The 16,310-nt window shown below is 63.6% G+C and overlaps 1 protein-coding gene across 1 annotated transcript in view; it reads left to right on the forward strand.

The window, feature by feature from the left end:
• Positions 1–16,310, forward strand: part of LOC146398447 (uncharacterized) — a 29,537-nt gene that overhangs the window by 5,385 nt on the left and 7,842 nt on the right. The window contains exons 6-25 of the mRNA XM_084981166.1: positions 1,432–1,635; positions 2,133–2,282; positions 2,458–2,637; positions 3,125–3,241; positions 3,741–3,890; positions 4,057–4,272; positions 5,011–5,115; positions 5,653–5,794; positions 6,228–6,442; positions 6,713–6,931; positions 8,158–8,264; positions 8,377–8,530; positions 8,715–8,814; positions 9,227–9,393; positions 11,722–11,842; positions 12,175–12,374; positions 13,313–13,537; positions 14,961–15,107; positions 15,419–15,583; positions 15,955–16,106. Of these exons, the coding sequence (XP_084837292.1) occupies positions 1,432–1,635; positions 2,133–2,282; positions 2,458–2,637; positions 3,125–3,241; positions 3,741–3,890; positions 4,057–4,272; positions 5,011–5,115; positions 5,653–5,794; positions 6,228–6,442; positions 6,713–6,931; positions 8,158–8,264; positions 8,377–8,530; positions 8,715–8,814; positions 9,227–9,393; positions 11,722–11,842; positions 12,175–12,374; positions 13,313–13,537; positions 14,961–15,107; positions 15,419–15,583; positions 15,955–16,106 (3,236 nt within the window). The remainder of the gene's footprint in view (positions 1–1,431; positions 1,636–2,132; positions 2,283–2,457; positions 2,638–3,124; positions 3,242–3,740; positions 3,891–4,056; positions 4,273–5,010; positions 5,116–5,652; positions 5,795–6,227; positions 6,443–6,712; positions 6,932–8,157; positions 8,265–8,376; positions 8,531–8,714; positions 8,815–9,226; positions 9,394–11,721; positions 11,843–12,174; positions 12,375–13,312; positions 13,538–14,960; positions 15,108–15,418; positions 15,584–15,954; positions 16,107–16,310) is intronic.

The following is a 16,310-nucleotide window of genomic DNA, read 5'->3' on the forward strand; positions in this document are numbered from 1 at the left end:
CAGTGTTGACCACTGCCCCAAACACGCTGGCCTCTGTCCCCCTGCGCTGTCCACAGCACCTCACAGTTGGCCTCATTGCCCCCCACACTGCAGGCACGGGGGTCTCGTCACACCTGCACCCCAAGTCCACCCCAGGCCCACCGACCTTCTGAATCAAACCCCTCCCTCCCCGTGGTAGGGAGGACGAGGGGAGCCTGCCCAGACCAGCCAGCAGGTCCCTGAGTTTGTCCTGTTGCCCCCACCCCACATGAGCTGGGCATGTGCAGCTGGTGCAGAGGGTGAGGGTCAGTGCCCAGGATGCCTGGCTACCTCTAGTGGCCACTGCCCCACCCTCGTAGGAGCTGAGCCCTCCTGGACCTCTGGGGAGGCACAGAGAGCAGGGCTGCAGTCCGTGGGGGGCCGGGAACTTGGGCCAGAGCGCTCGGGACCCCTCTTCTGGAACATTTCCATTGTTCCAGAAAACCTGTGAAGCAAAAGTCCGGGTCCTGGGTGGGAGGTTAAGTTCTGGGGAGTCGGGAGGGGAGCAAGACTGCGGGAGCCGTGTCCCCCGGGCGGGGCTGTGGCGGGGGTGGGGGGGGGGAGCAGTCCAGCCAGGACAAGCCTCCCAAACCAAAACCAGCCCTCCTGGGTCATTACAACCACATGGGGGAGGAATGTTCTCTTAGTAATGGAAATAAACAGGCAGAGGGCCTCTGGCAAGGGCGCCTCAAGGAACTGTCAGAAAATCAGGCTTCTGCTACACCTGAATTAAAAAAAAAATTTTTTTGAGGAGTTCCCGACGTGGCTCAGTGGTTAACGAATCCGACTATGAATGCTGAGGTTGTGGGTTTGATCCCCGGCTTTGCTCAGTGGGTTAAGGATCCAGTGTGGCCATGAGCTGTGGTGTAGGTCGCAGACGCGGCTCAGATCCCATGTTGTTGTGGCTCTGGTGTAGGCCAGCGTCTACACCGATTAGACCCTAATCGGGTTAGGGTTAGGGTTAGGGTTAGGGAGGTTGCCTGGGAACCTCCATATGCTGCGGGAGCTGCCCTAGAAAAGGCAAAAAGACCAAAAAAAGAGGAAAAAAAAATTTTAAGCTCATATAACAAAACCAAAAAAAGAAAGGAAGGAAGGAAGGAAAAAGAAAGCGGGTCTTTGGGTCAGTTACGTCTCCGGACGTCGTCCCCAGTGGAACTGCGTCGTTATTCCTGCCCACCCACCAGAGAGGGATTTCCTGCGATGCTGGTGATAAATGTGTGACACGGTTAAGCACAGGCTTTTGGTCTGGAAGGGGCTGTGCAAGCCGTCACCATCGCCATGAGTTCTCAGCAAACCCTTGAGCCTCTGCCCCAAGCCCAGGTCCACGTTTCCTCTGGGGCTACCGCCCTGGCCGCCTCAGGCTCCCCTGCGACAGGGCCAGCTCCCCTCACTCCGCTTCCTCCTGCTCCTCAGGCCTCTCAGAGCAGGGGGGCCCCTGCCCCCAAGGCCACTTCTGTCCCAGGGGGACCAGCCTCCCCCAGCCGTGCCCTGCTGGCTCCTACAGCAACCTGACTGGCCAAGCCTCCTGCTTCCCCTGCCCTGCCGGCTACTACTGCCCCGAGGGCCTCACCGCCCACAGCGGGCACCCCTGCCCCGCCGGCTTCTACTGCCCCAGAGGTGAGTGCGAAGCCTGGGCTCAGCCCCGGGCTGTGGTTCTTGCTCTGGATGCTGAGGAGCGTCCAGGGGTCCTTGCTCATGGGACTTCCAGCTGCACAGCCTGAAGGCCCGGGGCCAGGCCCCAAGCGGCTGGCTTTGAACACTGTTTCATCCAGTCCTTTGCTTTATCTTTAAAATGCATGACAGGTTTACTTTCCATTCCATCATACACCCTCATTGGCTGAAAAATAAACATTTTAAATTACCAATATGTTGGCCCATGCCCTTCAGTAAAGTTAGCCGTAGGGAAGATGAATCCTGCATATTCTGTGGCTGTGTGGACCCCAGCCCAGGCCGGCCCAGCCTGGGGAGTCTGGTGGAAGCGATTGACGAGGAGAGAGGGCCTTGGGTTGAGGCCAGGAGTTTACTGGGACAGGCCTACAGGAGAGCTCAGCAGCAGCCAGCGGCCCTGACTCCCGCCGCAGCTGCGGGCCCCTCCCCTGCACTCTGCTCTTCAGGCACCAGGTACGCCACCCAGTTCCCCTGCCCTCGGGGTTACTACAACCCAGACCCACTGACTCAGAGCCTGGACAGCTGCCTTCCCTGTCCCCCGGGCCACTACTGCGGCCAGGAGAACCTGACACAGACCTCCGGGCCCTGTGACGCAGGTGCGTTTCCCCAAGCATCTCCCCTGGACCTGGGTGACCCAGGCTCTCCCCGGCATAGCTCCAGGCTGCAGGGGTGTCCTTCAGCCTGGGGGAAGCCAGCCTTTGACCTCCCCATCACTGCCCGACCTCCTGCCCCAGTGCTTACCCCACCCCCCACCCCTGGTTTCCACCCCAGGCTGGTTCTGCGTGTTGGCAGCGTGGACCGCCCGCCCCTTCGACCTGGACAACTACACCAGCACCAACTGCCTGTGCCCAGCCACAGCCACGGGGGGCAAGTGCCCGGCTGGCTCCTTCTGCCCTGAGGGCAGCCCAGAGCCCACGCCCTGCCCCCCGGGATCTTTCTGCGCCACCCCTGGTAAGGACTGAGCCCCTCCGGCGTCGTGCTGTGACCCAGGCCGGGCCACGTGCTGAGAGCTGGCAGACACCTATTTCCTCTGAAAACTGAGAATTGCTGTCTGCATAGCCTCTCGGGGGTGGGTGCTTGGCACACCTCAGGGCAGGGCTGTGCTACGTACTCCCGCTGCTGTCATGTGGCGCGAGTTCAGGGGGCCACGCAGAGGGCGTGGAGAGGAAGGCAGCCCAACTGCGGCTGGACACACCGGCCCCTGGGACCTGGACATGACCTAGACTCTGCCTGCCCCAGCTCCTGGTCCCCCTCGGGCTGGAGAGCACACTGAGGCCAAGACCCCTGCCGCGTCCGCTGAACCTGACCGCTTGCTGACCGCGGCTTCAGGCCCCGATGGAGCAGTACCCGCTCTCAGGGTTGGGCGGAGGGGAGAATGGGACCTAGTGCCCAGCCTCCCCCTCAGGACCAGCCTGCTCATGTCTGCTGTCGTGCCCAGGCCTCTCCACACCCAGTGGGCCCTGCCAGGCTGGCTACTTCTGTGCTGAAGGAGCAGCATCTCCAGCTCCAGAGGATGGGCTGACAGGGGCCCCCTGCCCCCCTGGGACCTTTTGCCGTGAGTGTCTCCTTGCCCCACTGTCCTCTGTCCCACGGGTGCTCACAGACCCCATTCCTCCACTGGCCTCTGGACCTTGGGGCAGCCAGGAAGAGCCAGAAAGGGGACATCACAGCTGTCACTCTGAGCGAAGAAGTGTCGCAGAGGGTGTGGCTAAAATACACCTGGGGGGCTGTTGTGGTTTGAGGTGCTTGGTGTGGACAGCTAGGGACAGGGGGCTGTGGCCTTGTCGCCCCCAAAGCCTCATCAGTGCTCAGGGCTGTGAGCTCTGACCGTGCCCCCCAGCCACAGGCAAAGGGTCATGGGTCTCCATGTGCTGTCAAGGGGCCAGGGGACCGGGCCTCAGGGACACGGGGCCGACACGGGTCCCAGAAGGGAAGTCATGACGAGCCCCGCCCCACGTCTAAGGCTGAGTCCACAGCTGCTGCCCATAAGGAGTCTACTCCCTGGACCGGTGGCCTCCCCTCAGCAAGGCGACACAGCCTTCTTGTGCCCGCAGCTGCAGCATCCAACAGGCCCATGCCATGTCCCGCTGGCACCTTCTCCCGCCTCCCAAAGCAAACCAGGAACTCAGAGTGCCAGCCCTGCCCAGCCGGCTTCTACTGCAAGGAGGCTGGTCTCCAGACCCCCAGTGGGCAGTGCCCAGCAGGTGAGAGGCAGTGACGACCTGGAGGTGGAGGCAGAGTGGACGTGGCTGGGGTGCTGCTCCCCGGGCCCCAGGCCCCAGGCCCCGGGCCTCAGGCCTCGTGCAAGAGCTGCTGCTGGGACCGACGTCTCAGGTAGGACAGTCCTAAGCACCCCTCGCTCCTGGCCAGGTTACTACTGTGACTCCCGGGCTGGGCCCGTCCAGGACTTCAGCCTGTACCCTTGTCCGCATGGCTTCTACTGCCCCCCGGGCACCACCATAGCCAGACAGCACAGCTGCCCAGTGGGCACGTACGGCCCTCGGAAAGGGTTAGGAAGCATCACCGAATGCCAGCTGTGCCCTGCAGGGAAATTCTGTGCGCTGGCAGGACTCACGGCACCACAAGGTATGTCCTACAGGCAGAAGAGGCCGTAGGCAGTGGATGGGCTTGAGTGCTGGGTACCAGACCCAGCTGAGGAGGGGACGCTTCAGGGGAAACTCCATGCACCTGGGTCACTGGTCAACATGGGGTCAGAGCAGCGCAGGCCTGTGGGGCTGGAGAAAGGGGTCCACTGGCCTCCCAAGACCTCACGTCAGAAACCTAGGGCCCCCAACCATACCTCAGGAAGTCAGGTGGGCCCTGCTGGCCAGTGTCAGAAGGTCCTCCAGGCAATTCTGATGCCACCAGCTTGGGGAGTGTCCCATCACTGCCTCAGAGTAGAAGTACAGCCCAGCCCCACCCAGCACCAGGCTCTTGGGTGTTTCTGCCGTGTACCGCGCCCCTGCCCCTGTTAGCAGTGCTGCTTTCTTGGGGTGCAGGGGCAGCTTCTGTACAAAACACTGCAAATGACCTGATGCATTAGGCAAACCCAGGCTGGGCAGCCGACAGTCTCCAAGGGAGGCAACTCCCCCACTGGCCCAGACCCCACACCTGCTTTGCCCCAGGAGCCTGGTACTGAGCAGAGGAGGCCTGTACAGGCCATGCTCAGCCAGGGCCTGGGGCTGCTGGGGCTGCCCAGGCAGCCTCGGGCAGGGACTCCCCAGGCTGTGGCCATCGTGGGGGATGAGGGGGGCAGGAGTGGCCTCTGGTGCCTGTGCTGTGAGGGCCCAGCAGGCACAGCTGACCTCACATCCTTCCTCCTAGGGGACTGTGCTGCAGGGCACTGGTGCAAGGGCGGAGCCACCAGCCAGGACCCCACCAACGGGGCGCGGGGCCTCCTCTGCCCCGCTGGGCACTTCTGCCTCGAGGGTACCTCACCAGCTCTGGGGCCGCGACTCACATGAGGGCAGAAGGTCACGTCCCTCTCTCCCCTCTGCTGGTTGCCAGAGGGTCTCCACGTGCTTGGAGCCCTGTGCCCAGCACAGGCCCTAAACAAAGGGCAGTGCTGAGCTGGGCAGGGCTGAGTACAGAACGCCCCCCCCTTGCCCCGCACCCTGCCCAGCTGTCCTCCCCTCTCCATCCTCCAGCCTGGACCTCAGGAAACCTCCCTCCTGTGACTGGCCTTCCTACTTTGCCCTTCGGGCCTCGGTCCCCCAGCCAGGATGCTTTCTCAGGCTGGGTATCCCCCCACTTTGGCCCTGGCTGGCAGGAAGGCAGGTGTCTCTCATTTACACAAAGCTGGCTGGTCCGTGCCCTCTGGAAGCTGCGACAGGGAGGCACCCTGGCCTCACTGCCCAGAGGGAGAGAGGCCGGGGGCAGGAGCCCAGCCCTGTCGAGGTCCTCCTTCAGCCAGAGGGGCTGGCGAGACGGCCTCCACTCTTTCCTCTCTCACCCGAACCTCTGCAGGAGCTCCTGTCCCAGCCCGATGCCCACCTGGTACCTGGTCCGAGGAAGGGAGCAGAACCCCAGGAGAATGTCAGCCCTGCTCTGGAAAGCAACTCTGCTCTGGTGGCCACCCACCCATCTGGCCAGTCCCTTGCCACCCAGGGTGGGCGAACAGCCTGTCTCCTCTGACAGACAGGAAGCATGTCCCCAGAGTGAGGAGCTGGCCCCAGTGCAGGGTTTCTTATCAGAGATTGAGAGGAGGAAGCGCCCACCAGCGTGGAAAGGCCAACCCCCCACCCCGACTGCATGCGAAGGTCAGGCCACACTGCAGACAAGGTCACTGGAAGGACATCGGCCTCCAGACTTGTGGCAGCACATTTCATCTCTGCCACCACCCATCCCACCCCCCGAGCAGAGCCAGGCTGCCCGTTCTGGGGGCCGGGCCAGAGGGCAGGCGACCACGAGGGGGGATGTTCAGAAGCGAGCAGGGTAGGAAGGGTCCTGGGCCCCGCCTGAAGTCCACCTGCTGCCCGTGGGTGCAAGCCCTTCAGCCTCTCTCCTCTGCTGAGACCGTTTGCTGGCTTGTGTTTTCCCAGCATGTCCTGCAGTGGAGGGGCGATCTCCGCCACCCCCGTGGAGGGGCTTTCAGGGCGAGCGTGCTCCCCAGGGCACTCCTGCCCCGTAGGAATGGCTGAGCCCGCCGCGTGTCCTCCTGGCTCCTACGCCTCCGGCACCCAGACAGCAAAATGTCACCTCTGTCCCAGTGGCCACTACTGTGTTCCAGGACTGAGGCCACGGCTGTGTCCGAGAGGTGAGTGTCCTGCCAGCAGCCCAGCTGATGGAGGGAAGGGCCCAAAGCCAGAGGGACCAGTGGGGACCATCACCTATAGGGCAGCCCCCACCCCCTGCGCCCCCACCAAGGTTCCTCTGACAAAGGCCTGACCTGTACATCCTGAGAGGGCAACAAACCCCACATTTTCGGAGCATTTCCAGCTCCCGGGCAGGAGCCCTGCAGCGAGGAGGTCCCAGAGCTTCCCTCCGCGGCCTCCTCAGGCCTCAGGCTCGGCCCTGCCCCTCACAGGTTTCTACTGCCCTGAAGGGACAGAGCGCGACTGGCAGCCCTGCCCTGTGGGCACCTATGGCCCTGTGCCTGGCCTGGGCAGCCTGCAGGCATGTCGGGCCTGTGACGGGGGCCGGTTCTGCCCCGGGGCCAATGCTACGGAGGCTGGTGGACAGTGCTGGGAGGGCTTCTTCTGCTCCAGAGGGTCCACCCGGCCCAACCCGGAGGCCGGCACTGAAGGTAAGGGGTCCTTCCCGACAGGCTGAGCCCCTGCCCCATTTCCCGAGGCCCTCGGGTTGGGGGGGAGATTCAAGGCCCTCCATTCACTCACTGGTCACCCAGAGAGACGATGAATCCTTTCCCGCCAGAGGCCCGGGGACCTGGCCTGGGCCACCTGCTCCCAGGCTCCTGTTCGTGGTGGGTGGAACACCCTGGTCCAGCGGTGAGCTGTGCCCTGGGATTCGTTCCCTCCAGCCGCTGTCCGTCCTGGGGTACGCCCCCCCGGGAACCCACATCCCACACCGTCCAGGCTGAAGGCAACACTTCGGCAGCCTGACAAAGCTCCCCTCAGCCAGGCCACACATTGGAGTCCCTCTGGTCCAGGGCAAGGGGAGAACCAGGCCACCAGGCCAGAGTGTCTCGGGTGGGGACAGAGCCAGACACGGTCAATCTGATCATCGTCCCAAGGAGTTCTCACGTGTAGCCAAGAGATCATTCTGGTGTTCTTGGACCTCTGGGGTTAAATTTTCTCTGCACACCCGTGGATTCTGTGGACACTCTTCCAAGAGAACACGTGTAGGGAAAACACACACAGCTTCCCTGCATGCGGTAGATCCCAAAGCTCTGAGTCCAGGGCCCAAAGGCGAACTCCCGTGACCCAGGCCACCCCGTCTCTGGGAGGAGGGGGACTGGGTCTGCTTTGCCTAAGGCCACAGTCCGTAGCCAAGCTGGGCGTCCGGGCCCACTGACCAGTCCAGCTCTCTGACACGTGTCACTACCCAGAAGGCCCAGGGTTGCAGCCCTAGGGAGGCCCCAGCATGGGGAGACCACCGGCCCAGCTCCCACAATCTCTGCTCTGGGCCCTCCCTCCCCCGCAGCAGCCCTGGAGGAAGCGTGGGTGCAGCGCCTGGTGAGGCAAGGGGGTGAAGAGAGCCAGGCGGCTCTAGAAGCCGGGGAAATCAGGGCGCCCTGCAAGGCTTCTGCAGCAAGAACTGGGGTGGAGCCCCTGCCTCAGACATGGTCCATCCCTCGACTTGAGCCCTTCCCTCTGGGGCCCCTTCCAGATGCCATCAGCCATGTCAGCAAAAGCGTCTGCACACCTCTGCCTGCTGTGGTAGAGTAGCCGGGTCAGAGGATGTGGCCACAGCGGCGAGAGCCTGTGCCAGGGATGCAGGTAGTGCTGCTCGAGTACCCACATCTCACCCTGTCCTTCCCAGTGACCAGGATGATTTGTCTCTTGATTGCAGAGGGGGCTGGCCCCTGTCCTCAGGGACACTACTGCCCCAGGGGCTCAGCTGTGCCCCAACCCTGCCCACCGGGCACCTTCAGCCCACGCATCAAGCTCAGTTCAGAGGTAGGCAGAGCCTAGCCTAGGGAAGGGTCTGGGTGAGGGGAGGGCCTGTTTGGACCCCCGCGGCCTTTGAGGTCCAAGCTTGTCACACACTCTGATGGGGTGTGTCCTGCAGGCAGCCTGCTCCCCATGCCCGCCCGGCTACTACTGTGGCTCCTCTGGCCTCACCAGCCCCTCTGGGCCCTGCAGCGCAGGCTTCTTCTGCCTCAGGGGGGCCCTCGTCCCCAACGGCTCCCTGGAAGACCACACCGGTGGCCCTTGCCCTGCAGGTACCCCGTGGGTCACCCCGAGGGGGAACTGTGGGGGTGGGGGGCATTAGGAAGATCCCAACCTGCCCCCCAAATGGGGGCCCAGGGGTGGCGGCCCTCCAGGGACACAGTTGAGGACAGAGCTGCTCTGCGCACCAGGGAGGGGCTTCCTCAGCCCTGACCTGAGCGGTCACTTCTCTTTCAGGACACTTTTGCCCCCTGGGCACTGCTGCCCCCAGGCCCTGCCCGGCGGGCACCCTCAGTGTCCTGGCTGCCCGAAGCCACTGCGAGCCTTGTCCTGAGGGGTGAGTGTAAAGAGACATCTCAGGGCCCCCGTGTCCAGCTGTCACACGGTTCCTCTCCCTGCGACAGGAGGTGACCGGATCAGATGCTCCCTAAGTCCCCTTTGAGCCTGAGTTTTCTGGGACTTTGATACGGCACAGAACTCGTGCTCCTTCCTGCCATCTTTACGTCTCAATCTCTTTGCTGGGTAGCGCTGCGTCACTCCTAACTTCAAAGCTGAGTGTCATTTGCTGCAATTTACCATTTAAGCTCCATGCAAACCCCACCACCAGTCCCTTGAGCCACAGCAGCGCTGTGTCGCCAGCCCAGTGACAGCGCCGGAGGCCGTGGCAGGAGGGAGAGCCAGGCAGCCATTCCTGCCTCACTGCATCCCACGCAGCCCTCCGACCCAGCTCCCTCCTTGTCCGCTTGCAGCTTCTTCTGCCCGGCAAACACCTCCTCTCCTGCAGGGAAGGAGTGCCCTGCTGGCCATTACTGCCCCGCCTCCACTGCCTTTGCTTCTCAATTCCCCTGCCCCAGGGGCACCTATAAGCCGCAGAGAGGGGGTGCCCAGCGGTCAGACTGCACCCCCTGTGAGCCAGGTAAGGGGACAGTGTCATACCCCTCCAGCCACCTTAGGCCACGTCCTCCGGCCAGTGCGGGGGGGACTCAGGCCTGGCTTAGGCGGGGATGCTCTGGCCACAGCCCGCAGTGCACGAATGACCAGCACACATTTATTTACCAGCTGCATGTGGGGTGCCCCCGAGCTGGACATGGGTGCCCCGAGCTGGATTGGGGTGCCCCGAATCCAGGAGCCCTGTCTTTCCGTCTCCCCTGCAGGCTCCTACTGTCTCCGGCCTGGCCTGGTGGCCGTGTCCGGGCCTTGCCATGCAGGATTCCACTGTACTCGGGGAGCCTCTGTCCCAAATCCCACTGATGGGATCACAGGAGATCTCTGTCCTCCAGGCCACTTCTGTCCCCAGGGTAGCCCCAGGCCCACTCCATGTCCCCCTGGTGAGTCCCTGACAGATGGGCACCAGCAGGCAGGGGTCTGCTCTGGGGCCCTGAGAGGGGAAGGCTTGCAGAGGCTCCCAGGAGAAACACAGAAGAACCCCAAACTGGCCCAAAAGAGCAATGTCCATTCTGCTTCTAAATAGAGTGGGTTTGTGGGTGGAGTGACGTACGGGGTGATTTTGAGCCTGAGCCCAGGCTCCGTGTGTGAGCCGGGTGGGGTGGATGACAGAGCTGCAGGGAGAGTGAGTGGCCCCTGGCAGCAGACAGGAGATGAGACACACCTCAGCTGTGCAGCCACCAGGGGAGAGGTGGCCGGGGGTCCAGAAGGCCTTCCGGTGGTGGCCAGAGTGTGTGGCCCTGCAGGTTCTCTCCTGCCCCTCCCCGGGGCCACGTCGCTGGAGGACTGCCAGCCCTGCCCCACGGGCTGGTTCTGCTCACGGGCTGGCCTGAGCTCCCCGGAGGCCCCGTGTGAAGGAGGCTGGTTCTGCCCCAGGGCCTCTGTCTCTGGGCACAGTCCAGGTAAGGGCAGACGCAGCTCACGGTCTGCGAGGGGCGGGTGTTGTGCGCCCTGCTGCCAGCTGGCCTGGAAGGGGACACTGCCTGCCGGCTCCCCACTGAGCTCAGGCTCCGATGGCCCCACAGCAGTGAGACGGGCTCTGGTGACCTAGAGCCTGCTGTGACCAGGGCTGGGGACACCGTGCATTACAGAGGCTCCCCATGCACCCAGAGCTCAGAGAAGAGACGGGACCCAGCCTGCACGCTGCTGGGGGTGACCTCCATCCTCGGGCGGGCTTCCCACCAGCCCTCACGAGAATGGCCTGGGGGCCAGCCCTACAGGTCCCTGCTCTTGCCAAGCTAGTGACCTGACAGCGCCAGCATGGGAAGGGGCTCTGGGCCAAGGACGAGGCTCCTCTGACACTGCAGCTCTCAGGGGCTCCCCCAAGGTCCCCCCTGTAACTCCAGCCCCTACCCCCATCCCGGACAGCCAGTCTAAGACAGCATCTCCAAAAAATTCATAAAGTAGTCCAGGAAATGAACACAGTGAATATATGAAAACATAAACACTCTTTCATCCTCCACAACATGGAGCCAGAACACAGGTTTCCTTTTTTTCCTTTTTTTTTTAGGGGTGCACCCGAGGCAAATGGAAGTTCCACATGGGCTCTAATCGGAGCTTCAGCTGCTGGCCCACACCAGCAATGCCAGATCCGAGCTGCGTCTGTGACCTACACCACAGCTCACGGCAACACCAGATCCTTAACCCACTGAGTGGGGCCAGGGATCGAACCTGCAACCTCATGGCTCCCAGTTAGATTTGTTTCCACTGGGCCATGACGGGAACTCCCAGAGCACAGGTTTCTGATCCTGCCCTGTGCGTTCCCGGTGTCTGGCCCCTAAGTGAGCTCCACTGACCCTGGCCTCTCACGCCGCCGGCAATCAGAGGTCCTCGGCAGCCAAGCCTGCAAGGGCCGTGGGCTCCCTCCCACTGCCTGGGCTCTGAGTCACGGCAGCCAAGTCTCTCCCGGGGGCTTGGTTGACACAACAGTTCCCCAAAGAAGCTGTGTTTTTAGGAACATCTTATAGGACAGGACCTTGGGAACCCTTTTCGTGACAGGTGGTTCTGACCTGGGAGTCAGGCCCCAGCCTGGAGAGGCCTTCCCTGTGCCCCCCAGCCCACGCCCACAGGCCTTCCCGCCACGTGGCCCCTCAGTGCAGGGCTGGTTTCCCTGCACACAGCTCCCCACGGCACTCACAGGACTGAGCTGGGGGGTGGGCAGGAGTGTCACAGGCCCCAAATCACACCCCCTCCTCAGCCACATGTACACCAGGGAGTCAGAAGTGGCCATTCTGGGGCCTGGCTGGAAGGAGATGGGTGTCTCCCAAGAGGAAATCACTGCCTCCCTCGGCTTTTCTAGGTACTCTCTGCCCCCCTGGGCACTCGTGCCCCCCGGGCAGCCCGGAGCCCCAGCTCTGCCCCCCGGGGCAGTATCAGGATGAGCCTGGACAGAGCCTCTGCAAGACGTGCCCTGCCGGCAAGTGAGAACCTCTGCGGGTGGGCTGCTCCTCTGTCCGGGTGACGTCAGATGCCCACTCCCCGGGCCCCAGCATGTGGCAGGGACTGGGGACCACAGGCACCCCAGGCCCCCACTGCGCGCATAACCCAGGGTAATGCATGCTAACACCAGTGCGGGGGCCTGGAGGGCCTGCAGGCCTCACACCAAGGCTGAGGCACAAGGCCACTGTCAACCTGCACGTCCACTTCCTCTGCCCAAACCCTCCATGTCTGGAGGAGCCTCACTTCCTGCGAGCCTGGGGGTGTGGAAGCCACTGATGCTTCACTCCTGACCACCCACAGGCTGTGTCCACAGGTTCTGTCCATACAGGATCGAGGGGCCAGGAGCCATGTCTCCTTGGCCATTGGACTGTCCTGCTGGCTACTACTGCCCTTCGGATACCCATACCCCCACTCAGCACCCGTGCCCCAGGGGCACCTTCCGAGAGAAGCCCGGTGCACGCAGCGCTGAGGATTGCAGGCCATGTCCTGCAGGACAGTTCTGCTCAGATTCAGGTGATAAGATCCGTCTCTCCAGGACTTTAAAGTGTTCTCAACTCAACCGTCTGTCCCAGAGACACGTAGCCTGCCTGAGTGTGGGCACCCTAGGTCTCCTACAGCCTCCCATAAGGGACCCTGGTTGAGGCCTGGGCACAGGGACAGGGGTTGGGGGGATGGCAAAGCTGACCTGGCCCCAACACCGAGTTCACAGATGTCCCAACCCAGCCCCACCCTCATCCCTGGAGGGGCCTGGTGGGGGGCGGTGGCGTGGAGCGGCTGCTACAGGCTCTGAAGTTTACCAGCCTTGCTCAGGAAGCAGCCAGGGGCAGGACTCAGGGGTCCCTCTAGGATTCAGCCCCAAGCTGAGAGGGTGGACACAGCTGGAACCGTGTTGAGGCGTGCTGTGCATCCGCCAGTGCTGGGGGTCTGCCCCATTACGCGCGGGCCACCTGGAGCAAGTGCAGCTGGGCCGTGAGTGGTATGTGACGCTGGGAACCAGCAGAAGAGAAGCGTGCATCCCCCACAGGGTCAACAGGCCCCTAAGGATCCCCACAGGAGCACCCGAGGATAAGGCTGGGGGCGCGAGCACTGCCCTCTGGCCTACAGGAGGGCACTGGGCTTGGCGCCCTTCCAACACACAGCACGGCCGGGCGGCTATGTCCTTCATGCGGTGCTCTGATTTTGGCTCCACCTGATCCCATGGGGTGGGACCAGACAGGCCTTTTAACTCATTTGTCCTCCTGACAGAACCCTCTGCTACAGACGAAGAGCCTGAGTTCAGAGAGACCTCCTGCACAGCTGCAGGGGTGGTGGGCAGCAGAGCCCAGAGGGGTGCAGAGTCTGGCCCCAAAGCCTGGTGCCTTGAGCCCCTCGGCCCCCCCTCTGACAGGTCCCTCTCCTCCTCTCCCTTGGGACCTAAAGCTGGGCCCCCCGGCCCCACCCTCTCTCCACAGGGGTCGGGAAACGCTTCCCGGATGGGCCGTGCTTAGCAGGTCACTACTGTCCCCCTGGCCAGACCTCAGCCGCCCCTGCATCTTTCCGGTGTCCACCTGGCTTCTACTGTCCCGAGGGATCTCCCCAGCCCAGGGCCTGTGAGAACGGGACGTTCCAGCCCCAGGAGGGCAAGGGGTCCTGCGAGCCCTGCCCTGCGGGATTCTACTGTGCAGCCTTGGGCACAGGTGGGCTCTCCGGGGCTGGGCATGGTCTGAGGTCTACAACACTAGGATCTCGTTGGCTGTGACCCTACTTGGTTTGCCCAAGTTACATCTGGACACACAAGGTCAGGACGTGGCCTTGGCCATCTCTAAAGGCAGGCAGCTCCTGGTCCAGCAGAGAGGCCTAAGCAGTGGGGTCTGTAGGCCACCGAGGGAACCCAGGGCTGGTGGCCCTAGTGTGACCAGCATGGGCAAGGGCTACGTCCTAGAGAAAGGGAGCTTTGCACTCATCAGCCAGGGTCCCCAGAGGCTGGAGCTCCCAGGGACCCGCAGAGCTTCCCTGGGCAAGTCTTGTCCAGCTGCCATGGCAGACAGTCACACACGGAGGGCCCCTGCCAGCCAACACGCCCGGAATCAGACAAAGAATCAAGGGGCGGGGGGGCTACAGGGCCTGCGCCCATGTCTCCAGGATGTTGGGAAATAACGGTCCCCCAGGCTGGGCTGACCCACCATTGCCCATAGGTCCCGCCTTCAGCAGCCCCAGACCGTGCCTCCAGGGCTACTTCTGTCCCCTGGGCTCCGGCTCAGCCACTGCACACCCCTGCCCTCGGGGGACATTCGGGCCCAGACCAGGGGCCACTGTGGAGCTGGACTGTGAGCTGTGCCCAGCAGGTTCGTGGCCCCAGGGACGCCTTGGCTGGAGGGCTGAGGGGAGAACAGGGGACAAGCCAGGGAGGCACATAGCACCCGGGTGAGGGCCTGGGTCCTTCCGCCCTGTCGTCCCAGCAGCACATCACAAGTCCAGTGGCTGGGTCAAGGAAAGCCAGGCCATGTCCACACATGGGCCAGGGCCCCATCAACCCCTCATGGGCCCACCCCCCACAGTCCCTGTGCCTTCCCAGGGCCTCCCCTTGGCCCCTGCCCAAGGCCCTCCACCTGCAGGGCTCAGGGCGAGACAAATGCCCTTCAGAGGCCTGGTGTGGCTGGAGAGAGAGCACAGCCTCTTCCCACTTCCTGTGCTGGTCTGAGAGCCCAGGAGCTGGGCACAGCCAGGGGGAGGCACAGCCTGGGGGGGGGCCACACCCCAGAGTGGGGAACAGGCTGGAGGAGGCAGAGTCCAGAGGGGGGCACAACCTACAGGGGCGCAGAGCCCAGGAAGGCACATCCTGGGTGGGGGGAGGGGCACAGCCCACCACAGGGGTGCACAGCCCGGGGGTGGGGGCACACTCTGCGGGGGGAACAGCCTGGGGGAGGCAGAGTAGGCGGGGGGCACAGTCTACTGGGCAGGCGCAGCCTGGGAAAGGGAGCGGAGACAGCCCAGGGGTCACAGCCCGCCCCCTCCAAACCACTGGCCGGCACCCCTCCACCCTCTGTCTGTGTTCACTGCACACGTGACAGAGAGCATGGGGTCAGGACGCTGAGCTCTCTCCCCCCGGCCGACCCACAGGTCACTACTGCCCAGAGGGGACACCCTCTCCTCGTCCCTGCCCAGAGGGAACCCTGAACCCACGAGAAGGCAGTCCCTCCTCCAGGGCCTGCCAGCCCTGCCCGGCAGGGAGCTACTGCCCCGGGGAAGGCAACAGGCAGCCCATGGGTAAGTACCCGCGCCCAGAGATGTCCGGGCCCTGCCTCACGCGTCCCCCAGGACATGCCGTGGCAGGGCCACAGCCTGGCCTGGGGCGGGCCGGCCGCCTCCTCCCGTGAGCTCTGTCCCTTCCTCCTCCTGCCGCCTCCCTCGCCGTAATTCCTCCTTTCCCAGACTTTTCCTCCTCCTACTTTGATGTCTGTGGTTCTCCGGGGTCGGGGACAGCAGGCAGGGTCAGGAAGGGCCTGGGCTTTGCATCGTGCAGGCAGCAGGGAGAGTTTCTGTTGCTGCCCTAAAGCCTGCATCTCTCTGCCTTCAAGGGCCCTGCTCAGCAGGTTTCTACTGCGAGGGGGGCGCCGCCAGCCCCACTCCTTGGAGACACTCTGCCTTCCCCCTCAGTGGACCCTGCCCTCAAGGCCACTACTGCCCAAAGGGAACTCTGTACCCTGTGCCCTGCCCCACGGGGATGACGAGGAGCAGCCCCGGTGAGCACCAGGCCTGTGCCTCCCTAACCCTCCCCGCTGTGGGCCCTCCTTCCAAACCCAACCCTGACCCCGACCCTGCTCAGCAGACAGAGGCAGGGGTCTCTGGGGCCCCCAGTGGGGTGGACAGGGGTTCAGGGAACCAGCCTGAGCCTGGGTATGGATGTGAGGCTCCCCACCCTAACCCTAAACCCTAACCCTAAGCCTAACCCTAACCCTAACCAGTGTGGGGCTCTGCCTGCAAAGTGCCAGAGGTACCAACAGCGGCCTCGTCCAGCACACATCGTGCCAGCTCCACTGTCCCTGGCAGTCAGCTGAGCAGTGGGAGGTCTGTTTTCTGGGGCCAATATGACAGCGTGGGCCTCTCTGTCCAGGTGGCGTCTCTGAGGACAGCTGCAGGCCCTGCCCAGCTGGCTCATTCTGCCCCAGCCTGGACCTCAGCTCTCCCCCTGGCTCCTGCGTGGCGGGCTCTGAATGCCCCTGGGGCCCCCGGGCCTCTGGTCCCATGGCTGTCCTCTGCCCTCAGGTACCTCCCCGGAGGCGGCGGGAGGGGGCCCGTCATCAAGAACTGGGGTTCAGGCTGGGGTCCTCCCACTGTGGGGCTCTTAGCTCCTCACAGGAGGAAACTCCTGGACCCCGTTGCTCTTCCGGCTGCCCCACTCAGCCTCCTGGCCTCCTGCACCACAGGTGTCAGGGCCTGAACCAACCAGAAAGGACAAGCACTCACCCT

This window comes from Sus scrofa, chromosome 11, assembly GCF_054392235.1.
Source record: "Sus scrofa isolate SSC_HxYL_T2T_F1_AM1 chromosome 11, Sscrofa_HxYL_maternal_Yorkshire_Landrace_v2.0, whole genome shotgun sequence".
Taxonomy (NCBI): domain Eukaryota; kingdom Metazoa; phylum Chordata; class Mammalia; order Artiodactyla; family Suidae; genus Sus; species Sus scrofa.